This window comes from Pseudorca crassidens, chromosome 16, assembly GCF_039906515.1.
Source record: "Pseudorca crassidens isolate mPseCra1 chromosome 16, mPseCra1.hap1, whole genome shotgun sequence".
NCBI classification, from domain to species: Eukaryota; Metazoa; Chordata; class Mammalia; order Artiodactyla; family Delphinidae; genus Pseudorca; species Pseudorca crassidens.
Genome location: NC_090311.1, coordinates 50,590,591 through 50,617,403, shown reverse-complemented (window position 1 = coordinate 50,617,403; position 26,813 = coordinate 50,590,591). Strand labels below are relative to the sequence as shown.

The 26,813-nt window shown below is 39.7% G+C and overlaps 1 protein-coding gene across 1 annotated transcript; it reads left to right on the top strand.

Annotated features, from left to right (window-relative positions):
- Positions 1-10,031: 10,031 nt before the first annotated feature.
- GHITM (growth hormone inducible transmembrane protein) lies at positions 10,032-26,587 on the top strand. The gene is made up of 9 exons (XM_067710341.1): positions 10,032-10,191; positions 11,546-11,710; positions 12,693-12,792; positions 14,365-14,476; positions 14,904-15,045; positions 18,281-18,389; positions 23,285-23,473; positions 23,932-24,103; positions 25,618-26,587. The coding sequence occupies exons 2-9, from the start codon at positions 11,582-11,584 to the stop codon at positions 25,700-25,702; spliced, it is 1,038 nt and encodes a 345-aa protein (XP_067566442.1). The 5' UTR covers positions 10,032-10,191; positions 11,546-11,581; the 3' UTR covers positions 25,703-26,587.
- Positions 26,588-26,813: the final 226 nt, after the last annotated feature.

Below are 26,813 nucleotides of genomic sequence, written 5' to 3'. Positions count from 1 at the left end.
CCTTCACTGCCCTCTAGAATTGGATCCACTGCTCCCTCTTGTCCTCTTGGAGTGGATCCAGCCTCTTTCGTGAATTCCTCCCTTGCTTTTCTAGAGTATATCATCATAAAACTTCCTGAGAAGGATTATGCCAGAGATAAACTTTCTGATTCCATGAATTCCCAAAAATATCTTTATCTTGCCGTATGACTCAACTTCCTAACAGGAAAAGTAAAGCCACTAGAGCATTTAAACAGAGGAAATTTCATGGAAAAAATTGGTTACATAAATAATGGAAGAACTAAGCAACCAAACAAGGAGAAAAGCAACGCAATTATTACAAACTGTGGACGTTCACGGTCATCCTTAGGCTCGAGGGACAAAGCAAGAGGTGGTGTTCACAGATCCCACCCCTGGGCCAGCTAAACCAGGAGAAACTTGAGCCACAGTGAACACACAGCAAAGGTCAGATTCCACAGCAGGGGTAGGGGTGGGAGGGATTGGGAGGAATTATATCCTGGTATCTTCATTCCTTCTGTGCTCTCTCACTGCTTGAACCCAACCAGAAGGCAGTAAAACAGGAGCCTGGGAAGCGCAACCTACAGAACAAGTCTCCTGCAGTACAGAGCACAGTGGAGGAAAGGCAAGGAATCTATCCCAGAGCAAAGTCCAGCCCTCACTCATACTCGATTTATATTCTTGCCTAGTATAAAATTCCAGGTCCTCAGTTCTATTTCTTCAGAGCTTCAAAGTCATTTCTCCACTGGCTTCTAGCATCTAATGTTGTGAATAAGAAATCTGATGCCAGTCTGATTCTTCTTTCATTTTAGGTGGCTATCAAGCCACTGGAGCCCATCAAGCCACTGGAGAAACTGAAAGTCCCAAGCTTCCTATTCCAAATAAGACATCGCTGCCATCAACGTTCTTTCCTTCTCATCTCCCCTCAACCCATCCAGCCTGTCAGACCACTTTGCCCACAGAACAGGAAAAGGAATATTTTAGAGCAACTCAAATTTCTGGCATTCAAAATAACAGTCACCAGGATTCCCCAGAAGGATGCACTAACTTTCCCGTGGGTCACCAAACCATTCATGCCCATAAGAGACCGTCCTCAGAGTAGGTGCTGAATAAGTATATGTTGAATAAATAAATGAAACTACCTGGAGATAACAGACCTCAGGACTCTTGTCTCTCTTCCTTGTTTTCCAGGTGCCACAGAAACCCTAAATCTCCAGGTTCTCCATCAACATATCCCTATAGTGATCTAGACCCATCCTAATCTGATCCTATTTCCCAAACCTTCCATCATGAGCCGTGGAACTCATGATACATCACCTGTAAGTTCCCTTCCTCCTAAAACCCCAGCAACATTTGAATGTATGTATCAGGTGTACCTCCTTAATTCCGTCCTTTACCACCCCGCCTCCTAACCACTACCATCACTCTCCCTAATTCATTAATGACTCTAACATCTGCTGTGTCAATTTCCTATGGCTGCTGTAACAAATTACCTCAAACTTATTGGCTTAAAACAACACGAATTTATTACCTTACAGTTCTGGAATCTAAAATGGTTTCAGAAAGAGCTGCATTCCTTCTGGAGGTGCTACCTCCTAGAAGGGGAGAATCTATTTCTCTCCCTTTTCTAGCTCCAAGAGGCTGCCCACATTCCTTGGGCCATAACCCCATATCACTCCAATGTCTGTCTCCATCATGACATCTCCTTCTCTTACTCTGATCCTATTGCTTCACTCTTACAATGACCCTTGTGACTTATTGCCCCTTAGCCCCATAATCCAGGGTAAACTCCCCATCTGAAAATCCTTAACTTAATAATATATACAAAGTCCCTTTTGCCATGTAAGGAAACATATTCACAAAGTCCACAGATTAGAACATGGGCATATTTAGGGGGCCATTACTGTACTCACATACCCACCCTCCCTTCCACCCCTAGTCCTGTCGCCATTCTCAGTGTATCAGCATCCATTGGAAGATCTGTCCAACACCTAGACCTCTCAGCTCTTTGTCACTAATAATCATATTTTCTTCCACCATACTTCAGTCACTTATCCCATGGCCATACTCATGACCTTGCCGTTACCATCAATCACACTTCCTCCAATATCTGAATTTCAAATACCCCAATTTTTTTTACTACAACCTCATTTCATTGAAATCACTAACTCTAGCAATAATACAAATCCGAAAACTTCCAGCCCATTAACTATAGCAGGTTTTTAGTTTCTCTCACCCTTCTCACATTCATCCTGACCCAGCCTAGATCCTATGGTCCATCATTATAATCCCTCCCTTGAAAACCCTTAATTTGTTTGCCCTTTTTACCGACCCACACAACACCTGAAAAAGCATCCTTGGTCAAATCCAATCAAGAGATTTAAATTCTCTGGGGGTGGGGGTGGGGAGCGGGTAGTGGCGGTGGCGGGGAGGTAACAGGGGATAGGGCAGGGTCAAGCCTCTGAGGCCATCTTACAAGAGTACACAATATAATAAATATAAAGTGACCAAAAACTAGTAATGTCTGCACATAGTAGAATTCAATAAGCTTTAGCTATTATTAAACTATTCTTTTGTCCTACTTTCTGTATTATTGCTAAAACGGTGTAATTCTAATAGCTAACAAACTATTTCACCACTGTTAGCTTTTTTTTTTTAAGATCCATGTGGGCCCCACACTTCTGGGTTTCTGATCATGTGGCCCAGTACTGAAATATCTGGGTGACTGTGCTTTATTACAAGCACACCCTCCATTCCTATAAATCAAGTCAGATTTCAGCATAGCCCAGATGAAGAAATACAAAGCCTATTCTCGGAGAGACATATTACACACCAAGGAGAAATAGGATCTCATCAATTGGTATGATCAGGAGTCTGGTTAGCGTTTATGGAAGTAGACTCTAAGGGTATTAAAGAAAATAAAATGTATGGTTTGATTATCAATATGGGTGCACTTCCCTGGCATTCAGGATTTAAATGTGTTAGTGTGAGCTTGTGGAAGTGTCTTTATAGCTTTCTAGTTGGTTAACTGAAGCTTGGACTGAACAATAACCTATACTATGAGTATGAGATGGCAAAATTTCTCTAGCATACTGTTGAAAAGTGATTTTTAATTTTTAACATGCATAAATATCACCCGTAGATTTGGTTAACCAGTTTCCTGGGCCCCAGACCCAGAAATTCTGATCCAGTACGTTGAGGAGGGCCTTGAATTTGCATTTCTAACAAGCTCAGGGGTGATGCCATTGCTACTGGCACGAGGACCTAGGACCTATTAATCCCTACACTTGGAGAGCACTACTATAAAGGAATCTGAAGGCTCAGGGAGAAACGAATACTGGAGTACATCTATTACGTGCAATCCGCTGGACCACCCCTTAGCTATAACTTGGTTTTAGACAAGTTAGATGGAGATGTCCCAAAGCAGTTAGAAATAATATATTGGAACACAAAGAATACAGATATGGAATTTTTATCAAGAGGTCATAAAATTACCTCAAATTACATCTCACTGATAGAATCATAGATGGAAAACTAAGATTTTTGTGCTGAGCAGGTCTGCTACCAGAGTGGGCCACCACGAGTCAAAGGAGTCCTAGATTCTAGACCAAGGTTTCTCAACCAATTTCTCATGACTGCTTCCCTAAGGAGCCATAATTGCCTTCCCCCGTGAAATTTTAATGCCACAGATATACTGGCACATGTACTGTATGTAATGTATAGCTGTGAGATATATATATGTATATATATATATCCAGGCATACCTCATATTACTGCACTTTATTGCACTTTGCAGCTACTGCACTTTTTACAAATTGAAAGTTTGTGGCAACCCTGCGGTGAGCAAGTCTGTCGGTGGCATTTTTCCAACAACATTTGCTTACTTCATGTCTCTGTGACACATTTTGTTTAATTCTCAGAAAATCTCAAACTTTTTCAGTATTATTATATTTGTTTTGATGATCTGTGATCAGTGATCTTTGATGTTACTACTATGACTCACTGAAGATGAGGTGACAGTCTGTATTTTTTAGCAATAAAGTATTTTTTAATTAAGGTATGTACATTGTTTTTTTCAGACATAATGCTATTATTGCACACTTAATAGAGTACAGCATAGTGTAAACATAACTTTTATATGCACTGGGAAATCAAAGTATTTATGCGACTCACTTTATTGCGATATTCCCTTTATTGCAGTGGTCCAGAACCAAACCCACGATATCTCCGAGGTCTGCCTGTGTATAAAGAATTTTTCACCCCTCCAGAACCAGTTTTTACCCTCATTGGGAATGTAGGTTCTAGACCCAGATCCACCATTACCTTGTTAGGTTTTCTTAAGCTATTATCATTTCTGGGTCTTAGTTTACTCCTTACAATCTGACCAGGAAGTGTGAGATGATTCTCAAGATTCCTCCAGTGTTCTGCCCCTTCACAGTTACTATTCCATTAATGGACTTGCCCTTTGACATATGTACAGTATTTGGTTGCATCTCTGTGAGTGGTGTACATTGAAAAGCTGCCAATAAAATGAATACAAAAATAAGCTACACTTTTTCTCAATCTGGCATCAATGTTGCTTTTGAGCCCCCAGTCAGCCTAAAGCAGATAGCTTAGTTTATTCCATTCTGGCAAGCTCAGGACAATCTGACAATTTGCCAGTCATATTTAGGACTTATCACCATCCTCCACCAGAAGTTCAAAGCACTTTCTCCTCTGCTGGGCCCCATATGGATTAGAAACATCCACGTTATTCATTTCTTCTGCCCATTTTTTAATTTGGTTGGGTTTTTTTTTTGATGTTGCATTATATGAGCTGTTTATATATGTTGGATATTAATCCCTTATTGATCATCTCATTTGCAAACATTTTCTCCCATTCAGTAGGTGGTCTTTTTTTTTGTCAATGGTTTCCTTTGCTGTGCAAAAGCTTTTTAAAAAATTAAAAAGTTTAATTGTTTATTTTTGCTTTTATTTCCTTTACTTTAGGAGATGGATCCAAAAAAATATTACTGTGATTTATGTCAAAGAGTGTTCTGCCTATGTTTTCCTCTAGGAGTTCTATAGTATCCAGTCTTACATTTAGGTCTTTAATCCATTTTGAGTTTATTTTTGTATATGATGTCAGAGAATGTTCTAATTTCATTCTTTTACATGTAGCTGTCCAGTTTTCCCATATTTCCAAAGAGGAAATGCAGATGGCCAACAGGCACCTGAAAAGATGCTCAACATTGCTATTCATCAGGGAAATGCAAAATCAAAACCATAAAGAGATATCACCTCACACCTGTCAGAATGTTATCATTAAAAAGAACACAAGGGCTTCCCTGGTGGCGCAGTGGTTAAGAATCTGCCTGCCAGCGCAAGGGACATGGGTTCGAGCCCTGGTCTGGGAAGATCCCACATGATGCGGAACAACAAAGCCCGCGAGCCACACTTACTGAGCCCGCATGCCACAACTACTGAAGCCCACGCACCTAGAGCCCGTGCTCTGCAACAAAAGAAGCCACAGCAATGAGAAGCCCACGCACCCCAATGAAGAGTAGCCCCCCTCACCGCAACTAGAGAAAAGCCTGCGCACGGCAACAAAGACCCAACACAGCCAAAAATAAAATAAACAAACAAATTAATTAATTAATTAATTTTTTTTAAAAAAGAACACAAATAACAGATGTTGGCAAGGATGTGGAGAGAAGGGAACCCTCATACACTGTGGTGGGAATGGAAATTGGTGCAGCCACTGTGAAAAACAGTATGGAGGTTCCTCGAAAAACTAAAACTAGAACTATCATATGACCCAGCAATTCCACTCCTGGGTAGGTATCAAAAAAAAAAACAAAAAAAACACTAATTCAAAAAGACACATGCACTCCACTGTTCATATTCATAGCAGCATTACTTACAATTGCCAAGGTATGGAAATGACCTAAGTGTCCATCAACAGACGAATGGATAAAGAAGTTGTGATATATAAATATACACAAAGGAATACTACTCAGTCATGAAAAATAATGAAATTTTGCCATATGCAGCAACATAGATGGACGTGGCGGGCATTAGGCTAAGTGAAATAAGTCAGATGGAGAAACACAAATACTGTATGATATCACTTACATGTGGAATCTAAAACTTATGACTAATGAATATAGCAAAAAAGAAGCTGACTCACAGATATAGAGAGCAAACTAGTGGTTACCAGTGGGGGTGGGGAGGGGCAATATAGGGGTAGGAGAGTGGGAGGTACAAACTGTTGCGGTAAGATAGGCTCAAGGATGTATTGTACAACATGGGGAATATAGCCAGTATTTTGTAATAGCTACAAATGGAAAGTAATCTTTAAAAATTGTATACAATTTTTTTAATTTTTAAGAAATAGATAAATAAAATAAAATATATTAAAACTTTTTAATTTAACAAATAAATAAAGAGCAGCACTACTATAAAAAAAGAAAGAAAGAAGAAACATCCATGTTAAACAAGAGGAAAAAGGTGTGGCCTGTTTTCTATCCCTCCATTCTACTTCCATGTACTGGCTCCCGGGTAGATGCCTTCAGCAGATCTCCGAGGGAGCAGCCCCCTTCTCACCCATGGCTTCATTTTCTTTCAGTTGCTGGGAGGATTTAACTGTTGAGGTTGGCACAGTTTTGTCTCTCACCCAGAGTCAGATGCTGGCTCTGTCATATAGAACACGCCATGGTCTGTTGATGCCCATCTGGGTGTCTTGCCCATGCATATTTCTGGTGACCCCTTCACTATTGAGCAGTGTCTTGAAGGGTACAAACAAGCTGGCCCATGCTCATAGCTACAGTCTTGAGTTTATCCAGGCCTCAGGGATTCTAGGACTCTCTGACATAGCAAACTTTAAGACCAAGAGAAAACAGGGTGAGGAAGATCTTGACTCCTTCATACCTGCTTTGTTTTCTGCCACTTAAACACTATTTGAGAAGTTGGTCTCCTGCGTTCAGAAATGTCACCAAACTTTCAGAGAAGAGCACCTTTGTTGGGAAACACGGTGACCACATGAGACCCCGTTGGGGAAGGCAGAGAATAAAGGTCACAAATTCCCTTTTCAACTCTGTTTCAGCCATACCACATCTCCTGATGGAAAAGTCTAGTAGTGTTACTGAACATAAGTTCTGTAAGGTCGGATCTTAACAAACGGCACCGCGAAACAGAGGAAAGCTTCAAGTGAGCTTTATTAAGGAGCGCTCCCGGGCGAGATTCACTGGTCCTAGAGAAAGGGGCCAGAGAAGTGCACCCGGGCGAGGGTTGGGCAAGATTTTATAGGGGAAGAAGGGAAAGGGGTGTGGTGAATCTGGGAGGGCGCAGGGTATTCCTTATTTGGTGGTCTTTTCAGGTATCCTGGGGGACCGTTTGTCCCGCCCCTCGAAAGGCGGGAAGGCTGGGCTGGGTTCAAAGTCCCCAGGTCAGTTCCTGGAACTGGGTGGTCCGGAGAATTTCGGTCTGATGCAACCTGTGAATCTGATTGTGTTCCCCTGCCTCGGGCCAGTTGGCCTTACAAGTTCGTGTGCCCAGTGGACAGTAAGGCCAAACAAACCAAAATTTGTTTGAAGCAGAGAAAGGTTTATTGCAGGGCCAAGCAAGAATGGGTGGTTTATGCTGAAAAACCCCGAACTCCCAATGGTTTTTAGGGAGAAGTTTTTAATGGGCAAAATTTGCGGGGAGGGCTGCAGAGTGTGTGACTTTCTTCTGATTGGGTGGTGGTGAGGCAACAGGGCGATACCCCAGGAATCAAGAGCTCAGCCTGAAGTTACCATCCTCCACATGGGTGGGAGATTTTGTTCCTGCAGAAGAACTTAAAAGATATTATGTACATTCCATGAGAAGGAACCAGGAACCTGCCCCAAGGCTGCATTATTGTTTCTTCACTGCTCCTCCCTTGTTTCTGCATTCCCCCACTTCCCTGATTGGCAACTGTTTGAATCTGCTCTTTGGAACTCAGGGAAGATCTAGGAGGCTGAAGCCTTTATCCTGCAAATAAGAAATGAGGGACCTGGAAAGGCTTTTGCACGCAGAAGGGCCCTTCAGCATCCTGCTCAGTTTCAGTAAGACAGGGTGAGGGTATTTATTTTAACTAAAAAGAAATAAAATATTTTTAGTCCTCGAGTCTGATTTTTCTCCTCTATAACCCACTCTCCACTTAGCCAGCAAGTGGAGGATAAGAAACCACTCAGCAGCCTTTAATAAAACTTGTAGTGTATATACAGCATTAGGATTTGTGATTCATGACTTTTTATCTTATCTGTCCTATGCTCCAAGGTCTTAGAAGCAGAGAAATTACAATTTAACACTTCATACTGAGTTTTATCTACTTCCCCCACATTTGTACCTCATCCTGTAATCTATCTCTAAACTAATGGTGCAATTATCCACACAGTTTCACTCAATTCAGAACAGAGGGATTATCCTGGGTGCCTCCCTCTTCCTTATCAGTGATAGTCATCAGTCATTAAAACCTGTAAATTCCTCCTTAGTCGTTTATCTGTCATACACCCCTTCTCTGTCCCTCTGTCTTAATTCCAGCCTTCATCACTTTTTGCTTAAACAATTGCAGTAAATTCCCAATTGGTTTCAAAGTCAATGAAACCTCTCCTCCCTCCACACTAAGCATATCTTCCCAAGGATGTGACAAGGTAACTCTCCTGCCTCAAAACATTTAACAGCTGTGGAAACAACACTAGCCCCATAGGTAAGAAAAGGAAACATGAAATCAGAAATGTTTCTTCTTTTTTGAAGATAATAAACTTTAATCAATAATCTTGAAGCAATTCACTAAGACTTAAAAAGGTATTTCGTTTATTCAGGTACTGTGTTGTGAATGCCTTCTCTTTGCTGGTAACAGAAGCTCTAGGGGAAAAATAGCACTAAGGGAACTAAACAGAGAACTTATTTGCTAGCTGATTAAATTGGGTGAAGATCTAAAGTAAGATTAAATTGATCATGCTCGATCTGTTCACTATCTCAAGCGACAGATTTCTCCAGTGTTTTCCTGCCATTTTCAGAGTGAATAAGACCTGTGTGCTGCCAAGCTGTTTTATTACCCACATAAAACGCAAACCTTTTTGTTTCTCAAGATTTACATGGTTAGAGGATTATCGTAAATCACAATTAACAATAGCTTAGGAGATTAGGTTCATGAATTTTACATGTTATTAATCACCTTATCGAAATAGTGCCCGTCTAGGGTTTTACGCAGATTTATTTTTCTTCTTAGTACTTATCACTAACAAACATTTTGTCTATTTTCTTGTCTCCACCAGAAAGTAAACGCCATAAGGGCAAGGAGTTTGTTTTGCCAAAACAATGGTACAATATGTCTTTTATTTGTATGTATCCCTAGTACAGAATTTGGTACAAAGTGAGCCTCAGTAAATATTTGTTTAACGGGTAAATGAGAATGATAGGAGGGGAAAATCTTCCTCACGTAGCCAAGAAATGGTTTTTCAACTTACAAATTACATGCATACGAATAGATCTCAAAACAACTCTGGGTAAGAGGCAGAGCCTGTTGTACCAACCTATTATACTAGCTAGTATTCACTGAACCTTGAAAATGTGTCATGGGGAGGTCACAAAGCAATGAAAGAACTCCTAAAATCCGGCCAGGCGGCTCTCCCACCTCGTGCGACTCAGCTCCTTTTGTAGATTTCACATCCGCCGCAAGAAACCCGTTGGCTCCGGTCTGAAACTGCCAATTTGGCACACTATCTGGAAATAAATTCTTGACAAGAGGAAAGAAACGGGACGAAGGAATAATTTTTAATTCTCATACTACCCTCTTTCAATTTTAAAATAATTTTTTAACTGCTGCAAGTGAAACTGTTGAGAGAAAAACGAAGGTGAGCTCCGCTACCCAGAGCTAAAATGGCTGAAATGCCTTCTCTGCCCACACCCGCGATGGACGTTGACTGCAAGGCTCCCAACAATCCTCCACTGGCCCCGCCCCTACAACTAGGAACCCCTCCTTCCTACTACCCGCCCTTCCGTTAGGCCTCCGCTCATGATTGGCTGTCCGTAGTGTTTGCGACTTCTCCGGATGTTGCGTCACGCAGCGAGCTAAAGAGACTGCGCTCACAATCAGTAAGAGGTGGGCAGAGGGCGCGAGAGGTGGTGGTCGTTGCGTTTCGCCGGCCCGGAAGGGGAGCTGCGCGCTTGAGTTGACCAGGGACTGAGGTAAGGCTCCCCCGGGCCGTGAGGCACCGCGATCCACCGTACTACTGACAACCGGCCCCGTTGGGCCGCTGCGTGTGTGTGGGGAGGACTGCAGGCGGCGGCGCTGCGGGCTGCGTCACGGGCTGGCGGCGTGTCAGGGCCGTCCTGCAGGTGACCGGGTGGAGGGGACGGCGACTTCGGGGCCTGGGGCAGGCGGGCAGGGGCCCGCTGTCTCTGCCTGCTTCTCCCTGGGCAGCGAGGTGCTGAATCATCCCCGCGGCCGGGCCGCCCAGGCGCCGCTGTGGTAGATAAGGGGGTGCCTGCGGCTGGTGTGCTGTGGAGTGCGTTGACTTTGGGAGGCTAGAGTTTTTGCTGCCGGGCTCTCATCCGAGTCTTGTGATCCGAGCTCATCGATGCACACGAAAGCGTACGGGGTCGGTAATAGTATCTATTTTGTAGTTAAGGCACCTGAGTCTCAGGGATCAAACATTCGCACGAGGCCACTTCTAGCCTGTGATAGAAGTAGAATTCCCACTCTGGAGGCCTCTCTGAGCTGGTGCTCCTCAGTAGATGTGTTGAGGTATGAGAGGCACAGCATCTTTAGGCTGAGATGATGTAATGCCACGAAAGTGCTAGAATGATTCGGTATTTTTCCAAAGAATAGGTGTCAGTTTTGCACACCCCTCGCAGATCCCGTGGCAGAGTTGGAAGTACATTCAGATAGGTATTTAAAAGCAAAGATTCTTAGCTTTTGGGGTGCTAGTTAAAATACATATTACTGTGTCTTATTCCAAGGGGTTAAATCATTAGGACCGAAGTTAGACCTAGGAATCTACATTTTTAAGGTACATCCCAGGTGGTTTCAATACCTTGAATATTTTTACATCATATTTTGAAGGGAAGTAATACTTCGCATGCTTGGTTTCCACCGATGTTGTATAACCTTGCAATGTAGTATGACCTTGAAGAGTTAATCACTTCTTGGATGACATTTTTCCTCTGCTCAGAAGTTATTCTTAGCCCTTTTTTAAATTTTCCCACTGAATGCTGGTATAAATCTTCAGACAAAACCACATGTATAAAATCCATCACACACCCCTTAATTCTCTTGATATTAAATCCACTCTGTATTGGACACATAAAAGTCATTCCTCTTGTTATTGTTCCGATTGGGATTTAAACCCATTTTGGTGGTCCATCCCAAACCAGTTCTGTGGGATGGATATCTTGAACTAACAAGGGACGAGCAGAGTATTCATCATTATCATTTTAAAAGGTCACTTTATTTCACCTTTTCTCCTAAGAGATGATTGGTTCTTTCTTAGAGCCGGTGGGTTGGTTAATGGGTGATTTTTTTGTCTCTGTCTCTAACTAGCGTTTCAGATCTGCTTGGTAAACCTGGTGCACCACCATGCTGGCCGCAAGACTTGTGTGTCTCCGGACACTACCTTCCAGGGTTTTCCACCCAGCTCTCACCAAGGCCTCCCCTGTTGTGAAGAATTCCATCACGAAAAATCAGTGGCTCTTACCACCCAGCAGGGTAAAGATAATCTGAATATTTTTATATTGTCTGTCTCTCTGTATGCTCCTGGGACCATTTTTTTGACAGATTGTGAAGCTCCCTATTCTACCATTAGTGATTTACTGAAACAGCGGTGAAAATGTACCAAATCAGCTCTTTCTCCCTATTAGTGTTCTGTTCCATCTTTATCATATATGAAAAAGAACTCCTGTAACTTCTCCTTTACTTACAGCTCTTGGAATTTCTCATTCAGAGAATTTAGAGTAATTTGTGAAGGATTGAGAGCTGTATGGTTCAACAGAGAGATCGTGGAGCCTATTTTCAAAAGCTTAAGAATATTACGATTTGGCCAATAACTTATTAATAAGTTACTAAACATGTCATTTCAGCTCTTGTTTAGAGAATGGTAAAACAAAATCTGTCAAGTTAGAGAGAAACCCATTTCCTTTTGTAGTAGGTTTCTGCTCTAGCATTCAAATTAGGAGTATAAATTTTGAAATGTGAGGTAGATAAGGAAATATACAGAAGCTAGAAGAGGCAACTTTTTTCTCTTAAATTAAGTGTTCCACTGTTGAAAAAGAGCTAAAATAGAGGTAGTAGTCATCCATCCCTTTGGCTTTGTGTTAAAGGAAGGATTGAGCCCATTTCCCAGATGAAAAAATGCAGCTAATATTTACTGAATGCGTATCTTTTAAAAGTTAGTGTTTAAAATATGATAATTCTAGAGATATAAATAAAATTTGTAGTTTATGAAATAAACAGTTCTGAAACCTGAACTAAGAAGTTAGGTTGTAATGAATTAGTGAATCACTTCGAAGATAGAGCACAAGTAGGGTCTACATTTAACTTTTTAGATTGGCTAACATACTTTCATAGTGAAGTATGTATGATTTACATACATTATACAGAGTTTTCTAGGGTGATGAGATTCTCTGTTTTATTTTGTTGTTAACATTCTTTTGGTGTGGGTGGTGTGTGTCTTTGTTTCCATGTGTATCAGGAATATGCCACCAAGACAAGACTTGGAATTCGTCGTGGGAAAACTAGCCAAGAACTCAAGGAGGCAGCTTTGGAGCCATCACTGGAAAAAATATTTAAAAGTAGGTGCCAGCCTTTAGTAAACTCGTGTTTTAAAAAAAGGTCCATGAACAGCCTCCTTAAAGTATATGCAAACTTGTACATATGTGCATTTTGTGAGAAGAAGGGCAGTCATCCTCAGGTATCTGATGACCCTGAAAAGGTTGGTACTTCACACTGAGCTCAGTGGTCCCCAGTCACGTTTCTTCCAGAAAAAAATTTTACTTTCACCATTTTTTTTAAAGGATTATTAGGTAATGTGCCATGATCTGAAAGTTATAATCTGTTATTGAAGTTCATTTGAAGCCACGTAGAATCTTACTTCAAACATAATATTTGTATATGTTTCAGGTCAAGAGTAAATCACCAAAACATAGATGTTAATAAAAAGCTAGTTGTTCAAGAGGGGTCATCTTGATTGGCTGCCCATTTAGGGCCTCTCAGGAAGCAATACCCTAATGACATCAGTTTGGTTCACAGTTTGGATTTCAGCTTTGCAAGTTCAGAATCTAGATTGGTAATCTACCCAAAATCAAAGAACACTACTGCTCCTTCACAGCCTTGCAAAAGGTCAATACCCATCTTCCCTGACTTAAAATGGAGTTATGTCCTGATAAACCCATCATAAGTTGAAGATGTCCTGAAGTTCAAAATATATTTAATATACCTAACTTACCAAATATCATAGCTTAGCCTAGCCTACCTTAAGCGTGTTCAGAATACTTAACATTAACCTACAGTTGGGCAAAATTATCTAACACCAAGCCTATTTTATAATTAAGTGTTGAATCCTTCCTGTGATTTATTGAATCCTGAAAGTGAAAAATAGAATTGTTGGGTGAGTACAGAATGGTTATAAGTGTATCGGCTGTTTACCCTCATGAGCAACTGGCTGACTGGGTGCCGCTGCCCAGCATCACAAGGGAGTATCGTACTGCATGACAGTAGCCCAGGAAAAGATCAAAATTAAAAATTCAAAGTACAGTTTCTACTTGAATGCATATCGTTTTTTAAAAATCTTAAGTTGGAGACCATCTGTATTTTAAAATGGGAGAGAGCCCTAGTTGGCATCCCTCAGGGCATTTCTGTCGGTCAGTTGGCCCTAGAAACCAAATTATATGAATCATAGCAACAGTGTAGTAACATTCTTAGGGAACAAACTTTGACTAAAGGGAGCAAGATGCTCTTTGTGAATACCTCCGTCCAGTTAAGAGTTGATAAATTATTTCCTCTCGGTACTCTAAAAAAACAAGAGCACCCTCTCCCTTGATCCTGCTGCATAAACACTAATTACATTTTTCTTTGGTTCATTTTTTTCTTGACTCCATGTAAAGCATCATCTTTGTTAATAGCACTTTAGACACAATATTAAATATAACATGTGATGTTAACATGTTTTTCTCATCTTTATTTTCTAAGAATGTCACGAGAACACACATCTCTTATGAATAAAATAACATATCACAGAAGTACCCCTACATCTACAGATACACCACCTCCGCAAATTTTGTTAGAGTGAACTTAAAGATTAATTAAGTCTAATCATTTTAGTCAAGACAGCAGTATTAACTTGCATTTCCTCCTGTGTTCTGCAGTTGATCAGATGGGAAGATGGTTTATTGCTGGAGGGGCTGCTGTTGGTCTTGGAGCTTTGTGCTACTATGGCTTGGGAATGTCTAATGAGATTGGAGCTCTTGAAAAAGCCGTGTAAGTAAATTGTTCTCAAACAATTCGTGCCTTAAAGTTTCCAGTTTTCTTCTCATCCTTATCTTTCACCACTTTTGGAGTATTTTGTGTCCAGTGTTCCAACTATGTGGAAATATACATGAAAAAAAATAGAATCTCTCATTTCCTTGGCATATATTTATTCAAACAATAAATAAAAATCTTTTACCAAGGTTATATATGTTTAAGCAAGAAGCAAATGTGTTGTTTTGTATATGTGCCAAGGGCTTATATGTTTTATATTACTTAATTTTTTATGGTAACTCCAACATGCATCATTATTTCCATGATACTGGAATAAGATTTAGAGCAATAAAGTGATATTTCTCAAGATCTCCCACCTAGTAAATGATTCAACCAAAATTCACATTCATAATTCTATAAATTAACTGTGTTGTGTTTCTTACAGAATTTGGCCTCAGTATGTGAAGGATAGAATTCATACCACCTATATGTACTTAGCAGGAAGTATCGGCATAACAGCTTTGTCTGCCCTGGCAGTGAATAGAACTCCTGCCCTCATGAACTTCATGATGAGAGGCTCTTGGGTGGTAAGTTAGCTTGTTTTTGTTTTCCTTTCCCACTAAATAGCAAAAGATTAAATGAAAACTATCGGAGGAGGGGATTAAATGGAAAGAATACCTTACTATATTAAACAGATCTTTGTTCAAGTAATATATGAATTATTAGTGCAGCTGAACAAAGTAGGAAATACCTTCTTAGGCAAGTCAGCTATTATTCCTTGTTGAATATGTATTTTAGTAGCAGCAAAGATGTTGGAACCTAAACTTACAGGAACATTCTACTTATCTAGCAGCAGATATCAAACAGCTCTATTTTGTAGTAATTTACTAAAAAATAAAGCCGATGAAAATCCATCTTATGTGGCACATATATACAGTGGAATATTAGCCATAAAAAGAAATGAAATTGAGTTATTTGTAGTGAGGTGGATGGACCTAGAGTCTGTCAGACAGAGTGAAGTAAGTCAGAAAGAGAAAAACAAATACCGTATGCTAACACATATGGAATCTAAAAGAAAAAAAACGGTTCTGAAGAACTTAGGGGCAGGACAGGAATAAAGACGCAGACGCAGAGAATGGACGGGGAGGGGGAAGGGTAAGCTGGGACGAAGTGAGAGAGTGGCATGGACATATATACACTACCAAACGTAAAATAGATAGCTAGTGGGAAGGAGCCGCATAGCACAGGGAGATCAGATCAGCTCGGTGCTTTGTGACCACCTAGAGGGGTGGGATAGGGAGGGTGGGACGGAGACGCAAGAGGGAAGAGTTATGGGGATATATGTATACATATAGCTGATTCACTTTGTTATACAGCAGCAACTAATACACCATTGTAAAGCAATTATACTCCAATAAAGATGTTAAAAAAAAAATCCATCTTGGAGGTCAGTGGAGAATAGCTGTCACAAAAACCCAAGCACTCTATACTACTAGGAGTAGAATAGTGCTGGCACTATTCTGAACTTTTCTTGACCCTATATAAGGTTTTATATTCAGTGAGAGTTTCTTGAGCATTTGTTGTTTTACTAGCATTTTTTTATTTTAGTAGGAGAGGACAGGGTAGTCGAGTTTTGTGAAAAAAAAAACAGCTTGGGCAAAGGAGAGGAGGTAGTCATTACAAGTGACTTTATAATCCCATTCAAGTGAAGTTTAAGTGTTTGAGGTCTGGAGTGTGAAGAAGACACAATTAGAAAGGGTGTGTTTGATTGCCGAGCTGAGGAGAGCACCTAAGCGGTTAGAGGCCATTGCAGATACTAGGACAGCAAAAGTATGATTTGTATTTGAGCTTTAAGAACTAATGTGGAAGAGACGGGAAGCAAGTGTACCAGCTGTGCCTTTTCAAGGTCTAAAATGATGGTAATGCAAACTAGAGCATCGAGTGTGAGACTGGAAGGGAATGGGAGATGGGAAAGTTTATATAACACACACTTCCCACAGCAAATTCCCACTGATTCTTCCCATGGGCAACCCAGATCCCTATGACTTCCAAATCTGTAATGTTTCCACTATTCTGTACTTTCCAAAAGGAGAACCATTTCAGTTGTGTAGCCATTTAGACACTTCAGTATTAGGGTCTTGCTTCTCAGATGGGTGTCATGAATCTCCTAGCCTAGAGGTTATTGAAGGCACAGAATCAACTTGTTGCATTCTCATCAGGTATGTCAGTTTTAATCAGAGGTAAACAGTTTAAAGCAATGCTTTTGTAATAAAGCAAACATGAAAGATTAAAATATACAAAAGAGTTTAGCCCCTAAAATAAGACTTCAAGGAGGTTTTGTGCTTGGGCCATATTCTCAGGTGCTTGTGGGCATAAGATCAGTCTCACCTGCCTTTAGGGCTGCTTAAGTAAAATAGTTTAGAAAGCCAGACAGGTGCTACAGAGAGGAAGAAGCCTTTGGGAGGTGACAGACATACACACAGATAATGTCAAAGTTTGTACCAAGTGCTTTTGGAACAGAGTAGAGACATCTGACACTGCTTATTACAGCCAGGGTAACTACCAGAAAAACTTTTCAGGCAAAGAGGTAATCCTTGAATATGTCAACCAGATAGGAAGGAGGTATTTTTAGGCACAATAAACAAAATTAAAGAGGTGTGAAACTGGGGCATGTTCGCAGCCTACCAGTTCAGTGTACCTGGAGTGTAGAGTATGGGAAGGTAAAAGGCAAAAAATGAACCTGGATGATGAAGGACTTTAAAAGAAAAATATATAATTGTGTTAAATATCCTGAAAATGCTTTGCATAGAGATAGATGAAGTAGCTTTTAGTAATTGTTTCTCCATTGGAAGGTGGTGAAGTAGAACCCAGCGTGCTTTTCTGTGTTTTGAGTGAAGGCTTTCGCATTCTCAGCAAAAACAGCTGTTATGTTTACCTGTACTTTACCTCAGAGGCTGACCGTTCAGATGCCCATGGGTTAGACATAATGCAGATGAGTGAGGCAGGCCTGGTATGTCACGTGGGATTTTGGCATCTAGAGAAAGCCTTCCAACTAAATGCGTTCTCGCTCAATTGTTTTTTGAATAGTTGGCCAAACAAAACATCTGCTGCCTGATCTTGCCCAAGGGCTGCAAGTTTGCAATTTCTGCTTTAAATTTCCTGAAGATTGATTATCATCTTTCATTACAAACATTTCTTCCTTGTTATGCACAAGGAATATTTAAATGTATAACAATGGATAATCGAAGATAGACAAAGAAAGGAGATGAGGGCCAATTCAGCCAGAAAATTGGGAGGATAGAAATGTAGAATCTTATTTCTCATCTTTTCCATGTGCTGCTTTTTTTCAGGTTTTCATTTAGCAAATATAGAGTTTGAGACAATGTGAGATATATATATATATATATATATATATATTCTAATTGGTGTATCATGACTAACTTTTTTAATGTTACTTGTGCTATACCAAAATAAATATAATTAAAAATAATTATTCTGGGATTTTTAAAGGGGTTTTGTTATACCTTTGTCTAACAAGAATAAAATTTTTTAAAGATGATGTTATCTTCCAGAGCTCTACTCATTCACTTAAAGTTGTCTGGAAAACTTTATGTATGATAGTAGGGGGTGCTCTTGCTAATTTGACCAAACTGAAATAAGCACAAGGCCTTTTAATGTGCTAGAAAAATATAGGATTCTGTTTATTATCCTTCATCTTTTTAAACATGGTTTATTGGAGGGACTAACTGGACTTGGAACCTGTGAGTTTCTACTTTGTTGTTGTATAAGGATCAATTTTTCTTAGTAATACATGTCTTTCAGACAATTGGCGCAACCTTTGCAGCCATGATTGGAGCTGGAATGCTGGTCCAGTCGATATCATATGACCAGAGCCCAGGCCCAAAGCATCTTGCTTGGTTACTACATTCTGGTATGTTCTGTTTTACAATTGTTGTTAAACAATCTTAAATACTGCCTTTTTTGATGGCTCTTCACAGTCATAAATGATATGTACACAATTTAATTAAGCCTCATGTCTGCTAAATACTTACGGTTTTCTGCACTTATTCCTGGTAGTATTATTGCCAGATCTCCACTCTGGAAAGTTAATGATTCTGATACTAAGACCATGGACAGCCCCAGTATTACACTTGCCTCTGGTGACAGTCTAGTATATGCAGAGATTTCCTTTTATGTATTTTGTCTAATACCAGGAGGATTTCAGATCTGATACACATCACTTGAGAATTGTTCTTGTTGTATATCTTTAGAAAAATAAGAAACTGGGGGTCTCTACCAGAGAAGGAGGACGTAAGATGTGTGAAAGAATAGGAGCAGAGGTTTTTGCAGTGGAGCATTGGGAAGAAGAAAGCAGTCAAAAAGATCTTTGGAAATTCACTTCCGTGTGTGATGCGGTTAGCTGGGTCAGTAGATAGTTTTTGGCACAAAGTTACTGTGGGCAGGACAGAGGCTGTCCAACCCTGGTATTGCGGAACAGTATTAATATTCCTTTAGGTATATGTAATATTTTCCTTAATTATGGAAAGACAAATATTTTAAAGTTTACATAAAGTATTTTCCCTTGCAAGTATCCCAGGGTATTGTGCCTCTGGGTTGAGTAAAGAACACCAGATGCAGAAACAAAAATGCTCTAGATGCATGATCTTTACCACAAGCCAAGAGAAATTTTATAAGCATTTCCATGAAAATTCCAGGGAGACAGACTGAAATGTTTTTAACGTGGGTTAATAAATGGAAATTAGTTTTGGGGTACCCAGTATGATGAATTTCCAGTGTGAAATACATCATTTGTATTCTTCATGTGCTGGCTTTGTTTTGGTGAATGTGAGAGAGCATGACTTCCCAGCCTTGGTTTTCAAGCCTCTCTTCCATTAGGTCTTAGGTAATTCAACCATAGATATTTTCCATGGACCTTTACAAGACAGAACTTTTGTGGTTGGGAGGGCGATGGTCCCAATATTTTCTTCTAATACCAGTAACATGCTTTTAAGAAAAAAATTACTTAAAACGTAGTGTGTGCATTTGCTATAAAATTTAATATCTCTTAGTGCCATATAAATATTCAAGGATTATTCAACGTCTTAGCCAGTAAATAGAGTTCTACACCTGTTTCCCATTTTAGACACTGTTTCCTTGAATAAACAGGTTCAGTGTCATTTTATCTCTGATAAATAGTAGATCCACTTGTTGAATTAAAGTAGCTATGTAGTTTTAATTCAAGCTAGAATAAGTAAGCCTTTCTACCTGTGTTGCTTAGAAAACCTCTTCTTATCTGATATTACTGTAACATATAAATTACTTAAGTTCTGGGTGGTTTTTGGGGGGTTTTTTTTGGTTGTTTTTTTTTGTGTGTGGTACGCAGGCCTCTCACTGTTGCCTCTCCCGTTGCGGAGCACAGGCTCCGGACGCGCAGGCTTAGCGGCCATGGCTCACGGGCCTAGCCGCTCCGCGGCATGTGGGATCTTCCCAGACCGGGGCACAAACCCGTGTCCCCTGCATCAGCAGGTGGACTCTCAACCACTGCGCCACCAGGGAAGCCCAGTTCTGGGTGTTTTATGTGTGTTGGAGGGCAGTCCCCAAGGCCACCCATTCATTCAGCAATTTGTTAGATGGAGTCACAGGACTCAGCATATAGTTATACTCAGAGCTAAGGTTTATTACAGTGAAAGGATACACAACAGGATCAGAAAGGGAGAAAGATACAGGCAAAGTCTAGAGTGTGGAGAAATCCACACACAGGCTTTCAGTGCTGTCTCCCCCCTTTGAGGGCACACGGCAAGAATGCGAAATGTGCAGTAACATGTACACTGTTTCTGCCCAGGGAAGCCCATTAGAGACTCAGCACCCAAGGTTTTTATTGGGGGCTGACCATTTAGGGACCCTCCTAGCAACTACCAAAATCCAGACTCCCAGAAGGAAAGCAGGCATTCAGCATAACTCATTTTTTGCATAAATAGTCTAACCCTAAGGTTAGAGAATGGTTCCAGTGCCAAATTCTCAGATGCCAGCCAAGGACTAACCTTGCAAGCAGGTCTCGGTAAAGGTAGGCTTAGGTCTGCTCTGTTAACCCTTTCTTGCGCAGTATGAATGCCATTTTTTTCTTTTTTTAATTTGTTTTCAGAATTTGCTTTATTCTTCATAAACATCTTGGGAAGCTGTGTGTGCAGGCATTAGCCTGTCCATATGTTCATGGATGAGGAAGCTGAGGCTGGGTGAAGTCACACAGCAGGAAGTGCCAAAATCAAGACTGACACCCCCCAATGTTATTTCTCTTTTTTTCTTTTCTTTTTTTCCCATAAACTTACTATTTATTTATTTATTTTTGGCTGCATTGGGCCTTCGTTGCTATGCGCAGGCTTTTCTCTAGTTGCGATAAGTGGGGGCTGCTCTTCGTTGTGGTGTGCGGGCTTCTCATTGCAGTGGCTTCTCTTGTTGCGGAGCATGGGCTCTAGGCACATGGGCTTCAGTAGTTGTGGCACGCAGCCTCAGTAGTTGTGGCTTGTGGCTTCTAGAGCGCAGGCTCAGCAGTTGTGGCACATGGGCTTAGTTGCTCCGCAGCATGTGGGATATTCCTGGACTAGGGCTCGAACCCATGTCTCCTGCACTGGCAGGTGGATTCTTAACCACTGTGCCACCAGGGAAGCCCCTAATGTTATTTCTTAAAGTCCAACTCTCTAATTCTTCATTCACTGGCATGATGGAGTTTCAGACCCCTTTAATCCAACGTGGATGACCTAAGGGCAACCACTCACAGAGTCAAAGAGACATCAAAGCCAGGTTTTGACCCAGGATAAACATCCCAATGCATTCTATTTTCATTTTTCATACAGATGTTTAATACCTTGTGGACACAGCTGTGGTCTCAATCAGGCCTAAGTGATACTGTGCAAGAATTACTGAAACGCTCGCTGAAAGCTAGTCTCTTCTGTGTTTTCCCCCTGCTTTATTGAGATATAACTGATACATGATGTTGTATAAGTTTAAGGCATACAACATGTTGATTTGACACATTTATATATTACAAAATGATTACTACCATAGCATTAACCTTCATTTCGTATTTACCGTATCTTTTTTATGATGAGAACATTGAAGATCTACTCTCTTAGCAGCATTTATGATGTGGTATTATTAGCTGTAATCATGATGTACATTACGTCCTCAAACTTGTTAATCATAACTGGAAGCTTGTACCCCTTGACAGGTATCTCCGCATTTTCGTCTCCCCCCAGCCCGTAGTAACCACCACTATGCTCTGTTTCTCTGTTTGACTTTTTTAGATTCCATGTATAAGTGAGATCATACGATATTTGTCTTTCTCTGTCCGACTTATTTCACTTAGCATAATGCCCTCAAGATCCATCTGTATTGTCAAGAAGTGCAACATTTCATTCTTTTTTGAGTCTGAATAATATTCCATTGTTTATATATACCGCATCTTCTTTATCCATCCATCCATTGACAAACACTTGGGTTGTTTTCATATCCTGATTTCAGTTCCTTTGCTTATAAACCCAGAATTGAGATTGCTGGATCATATGATAGTTGTGTTTATTTTTTGAGGAACCTTCATACTTGTTTTCCCCAGTGGATGTACTAATTTCCTGAAGGGCAGTTTTCATTCACAATAATAATGTTGAGCTATTCTTATTAGTTTTGTAATTGATTTGTCCTTAAGCAGCAAACATCTATTGCCATTTAAGATTTCTATCAGTATCACTGGAAAAAATCTCAATAATCTCCTTGAAAGTTTTTCTTAAAATTTTGCTGTCAGTTGCAAAACTGATAGGAATTCTGATAGAAATGTCATACAGACGAATTTCTATCCAATGTCTTTCCTAGAGCCAAAAATTTTTTAATTTTTCATCATCATGTGATAAAATATGCCCTATTACTTGATCTAGAAATGTTAGTCTCAAGAGACACACTGGTATTAAAATTTCAGTGTGAAGGTAGCTCTGTGCTTATTCCATGAGTTCAACTATGCACATTTAATGTTTAAGAAAAGGGTATAGTTGAGAATTCCCTGGCTGTCTAGTGGTTAGGACTCTATGCTTCCACTGCAGGGGACCCAGGTTCAATCCTTGGTCGGGGAACGAAGATCCCACAAGTCACATGGTACTGCCAAAAAAAAAGAAAAGGGTATAGCTTGTTCTACTCAATACGGAAAGAATGCCTTATCTGAGATCTGTTTTTTTTTAAATAAAAGATTTCTATTTACCTTTGCTAATGAAATTATTGTTACTATACTTTGGGTGGACATGTTTATAAATATCTAACAACTAAAATTGCTTTTTCCAAGCTGTGATTACATTCCCTATTACACAAGGTAACAGCAGCATCTGTCCGTGAAGTTCCTACTTTAAGATTAGCATCATATACTTAGTCTTTCCTTTTACTGTGTTCTCTTTCAGCACAGTAGATTTGACCTTCAGTTATTTTAAGCCTTTCATCTCAGTTCTTCCAAATGTGAATATTGTTATAAAGACTATTGGTAGACTCAGATCCAAATAATGAACTACACTGAATTTGACATAGTTACTAAAACTCTAGATTAGTGTTTTTACTTGTGTGAGTTTTGACTGATTGACTAGGAATCGTGTTAGTTGTGATTTAGAATTTGGATAGGTACAAGTTTTAGTTGTGGGGTTTTGGGGATAGCGTCACCTAAATAAGGAGAAGACTTTTTGTAATCACATTGTTTAACTATAAGCTACAATATGTTCAGATGGCATGTTAGAAGAAGCATTTTCCTTTTGGTTGTTGTTTAGTAAATATTTAACTGCCTGCTTGCTCTTTCTCCAGGTGTGATGGGTGCAGTGGTGGCTCCTCTGACGATATTAGGGGGGCCTCTTCTCCTCAGAGCTGCATGGTACACAGCTGGTGTTGTGGGAGGCCTCTCCACTGTGGCCATGTGTGCACCCAGTGAGAAGTTTTTGAACATGGGAGCACCCCTGGGCGTGGGCCTGGGTGTCGTCTTTGTGTCCTCACTAGGTAAGCCACTGTGCTTTGACGCTTGGTTCTTGGTTCATGATGTCCTAAAATCATCTGACATACTCAGGTATCCTAATGGAGAGAATTTAGTAAGTGTCATTTTTAAAAGTTGGTTAAAACATATATGCTAATTTGACTGGATTTGCTCGTTTGGCATCATGGCAAACCATTATTATTGGTTTTACCAAATACATGTAAAATGGGAAAGTTGGTCTGGAGAACATGAAAATTGCTCTGATGCAGGAACTTTCCTATAATGTGGGCAAGTGACCCATTGCAAGAATGAGTATAATGGGTTTTGAACTGAATGTATGTAAAATTAGAGCACATACTCGGATGTTTCCTTATCTGTGCAACATGCCAAAGAAGAAAACTTTTTTAAGTGATGCTGATTGTAAATCCAGTTACAGAAAAATACTTTTTCCCAGAAAAACTTTTTTTCCCCATTTTGATTTCAGGATCTATGTTTCTTCCACCTACCACTGTGGCTGGCGCCACGCTGTACTCGGTGGCAATTTATGGTGGATTAGTTCTTTTCAGCATGTTTCTTCTGTATGATACACAGAAAGTAATCAAGCGTGCAGAAGTAGTACCAATGTATGGAGTTCAAAAATATGATCCCATCAATTCGTAAGTAGCCTTTAATGTCTTTTCTTTGTTGCATAAGGACATTTGTGTTGCTTTGGCCTGTTTTGTTTTATGACTGTGTTAGTTTCCAAGGACTGCTATAACAAATTATATAAACTGGCTGATTTAAAACAACAGAAATTTATTCTCTCATAGTTCCAGAGTCCAGAAGTCTGAAATCAAGGTATCATCAGGGTTGGTACCTTCTGAGGGCCCTAGGGGAGAATCTCCTCCATGCCTCTCTCCTAGCTTCTTGTCATGGCCAGCCATCCTTGGCATTCCTTGGCTTGTAGATATATCACTGTAATCTTTACTCCTGTCCTCATATGATGTTCTCCCTGTATCTCTGTCTCTTATAATGATGCCATATTGAATTAAGGCTCACCCTTCTCCAGTATTACCTCTTCTTAACTCACATCTTAATTATAATCGCAAAGACCCTATTCCCAAGTAACGTCACATTCACAGGTACCACAGATTAGGACTTGAACATATCTTTTGAGTTCAACCTGCAACAATGACTTTGTTGAATTTTACTATTTTATTTCTGTTATTATTTGGTCTGTTCTCTTTCCTTAGTAAGCTATGTATACACAGAACATTTGATTATATTGCAACTAAGTGTAATAATTAGGTATATATTCAATTGATTCAGAGTATTTTACCTATTTTGTTAATTAGCCTTATAGTGCTTTTGTTGGTCAATTAATTTTGCGTGTGTGTAATTTATATTTAACAGACTTTAAAACTGAAGAAAAGATGTATTAGTCAAGTGTTATTTTTGGAAAGTGTACATAATTGAAATTTTTAATAGAAAAGCCTATTTTATTAAAAATTGGAAACACTTCAATTTTTAATTTTTTATTAAAAATTGAAAATTCCATTTTGGAGATATTCAACTGTAGCTGATGTTGTGTTGTACAATAATGCTTTTTCCTTTCCTTGGCCTCTCCACCAAAGTAGGTTATTTTATTTAAGTAATTTCCTTGAGTTTCATGGTGTCTACCACATTTTTTAAAGTAATTTATTTTTATTTCTTTAAAACTTAATGTAATGATTTTTTTAAACATTGCTATAATGCTCACAGATTTGTGGCAGGTTTTTTGGGGGTAATCAGGGGAGGCATTGAGGGAGTGTGTTATATTTTAAAATGCCAGACTTGTGTCTGACACATTTTTGTGAAGGTGTTTCTTTGGTTTTTATTCTGATTATTTCATTGTCTATCACCCATTTCTTTTTTTTTAAAAGCAAGATACTGTACTCATAGTAGAGTGTCAGAGAATATAATGATTTTTAAAACTGCCCTTTAACACTTAAAAGATTAATCTGCCAAAAGAAAAATCTTGATAGTTTTCTAGTCTAGGACTTCCTTAGTTGGCGTCTTTTTTAAAATTTCCATTTCATATACCTGGGACAAATAATCAGTGTTGTGCTTTCTTCTCTCCTACATTACGAAATAGTTTTTGTCATTGTTACGAGAATTACATCATATTTAACAGGCATAATTTCTTTCCTAGGATGCTGGGAATCTACATGGATACATTAAACATATTTATGCGAGTTGCCAGTATTCTAGCAACTGGAGGCAACAGAAAGAAATGAAGTGACTCAGCTTCTGACTTCCTTAATACATCTGGCTTGTTTAATAGGGGCAGATATTCTTTAAATAGTTTGTGCAAGCAGCTTTCGTTGAAGTTTAGAAGATAAGAACTTGTCAACATGTTTCAGGTGTTCCAGTAATGTGATGCTTCAGGTCTGCTTTTTCTTCTGGAGAATAAATTCAGTAGTTCTCTTCCAAATAGCACACACATTTTCAATTCTTGTGTTTGAGTAATTCTAAAATGTTCTAATGAATATGAAAACCAAGTTTTGTGTTGCAGGAATTTAAGTATTTTATCTATTTTTAAATTTATTTGGTTAAGTGAAATTTAGCAAACTTGTATACGTGCATTTTTCATTTTGGATTGCAGAATATTAGCAAGTAATGTCATAAGTGATGTAGGGGTTTGGTAAAGGGACCAGAGAGAAGTAAAGCGACACCTGCAGTCTTTCTTTGAATACTTAGAACTTAGCACTTGTGTAATTGTGGTGAGCCAGTGAGGGGGTCTGGATGTTTGGAAACAAGTCATGGCTGTACATCTGCTGAACTTATCAGAAGCACTGAGCAGAAAACAAAGACATAGGTGATTCTCCAGGCTCTCCTTACGACGTGGATGTGATCATGTTTGGCTTCTCATTGTTTGACACTGTTAGGAGAGTCCACGATGCTAATCATGTGGAGAATTCCTGTTACATATATTATGTGTGTGTGTAAGTCTTACTTTTGAATCGTCTAGTAGAACAAAATATCCTTAAAACACTCAGGAAAATAATATTCGAAGCAGGAAAATTGTTGCATTTTAAGTATACAAACAATATGTGCATAGTTGCTGAATATTTTTGCAAATTTATTGAAATGTTTAAAGGAATAAATGCTTGCCTTTCTTATCTCTTCAGGCTTTAACTTTTATATCAGAAAAGCCTATTCGTGGTTTACACTTGAGATTATGAAAGCAGTTTTCCCCCTCAGATTTAGTTTCTTGCATTCCCTCTCAGAGGAATCACTAAAAAAAGGAAGGCAGGGCTTCCCTGGTGGTGCAGTGGTTAGGAATCCACCTGCCAATGCAGGGGACACGGGTTCGAGCCCTGGTCTGGGAAGATCCCACATGCCGCG

What these genes read in the sequence shown, in the direction of transcription:
- GHITM (XM_067710341.1), top strand. Translation starts at nt 11,582, where the DNA reads ATGCTGGCCGCAAGACTTGTGTGTCTCCGGACACTACCTTCCAGGGTT. An exon ending in ACTGGAAAAAATATTTAAAA is followed by an intron (nt 12,793 to 14,364) that starts GTAGGTGCCAGC and finishes TGTGTTCTGCAG; the next exon opens with TTGATCAGATGGGAAGATGG. An exon ending in TGCTTGGTTACTACATTCTG is followed by an intron (nt 18,390 to 23,284) that starts GTATGTTCTGTT and finishes CTCTTTCTCCAG; the next exon opens with GTGTGATGGGTGCAGTGGTG.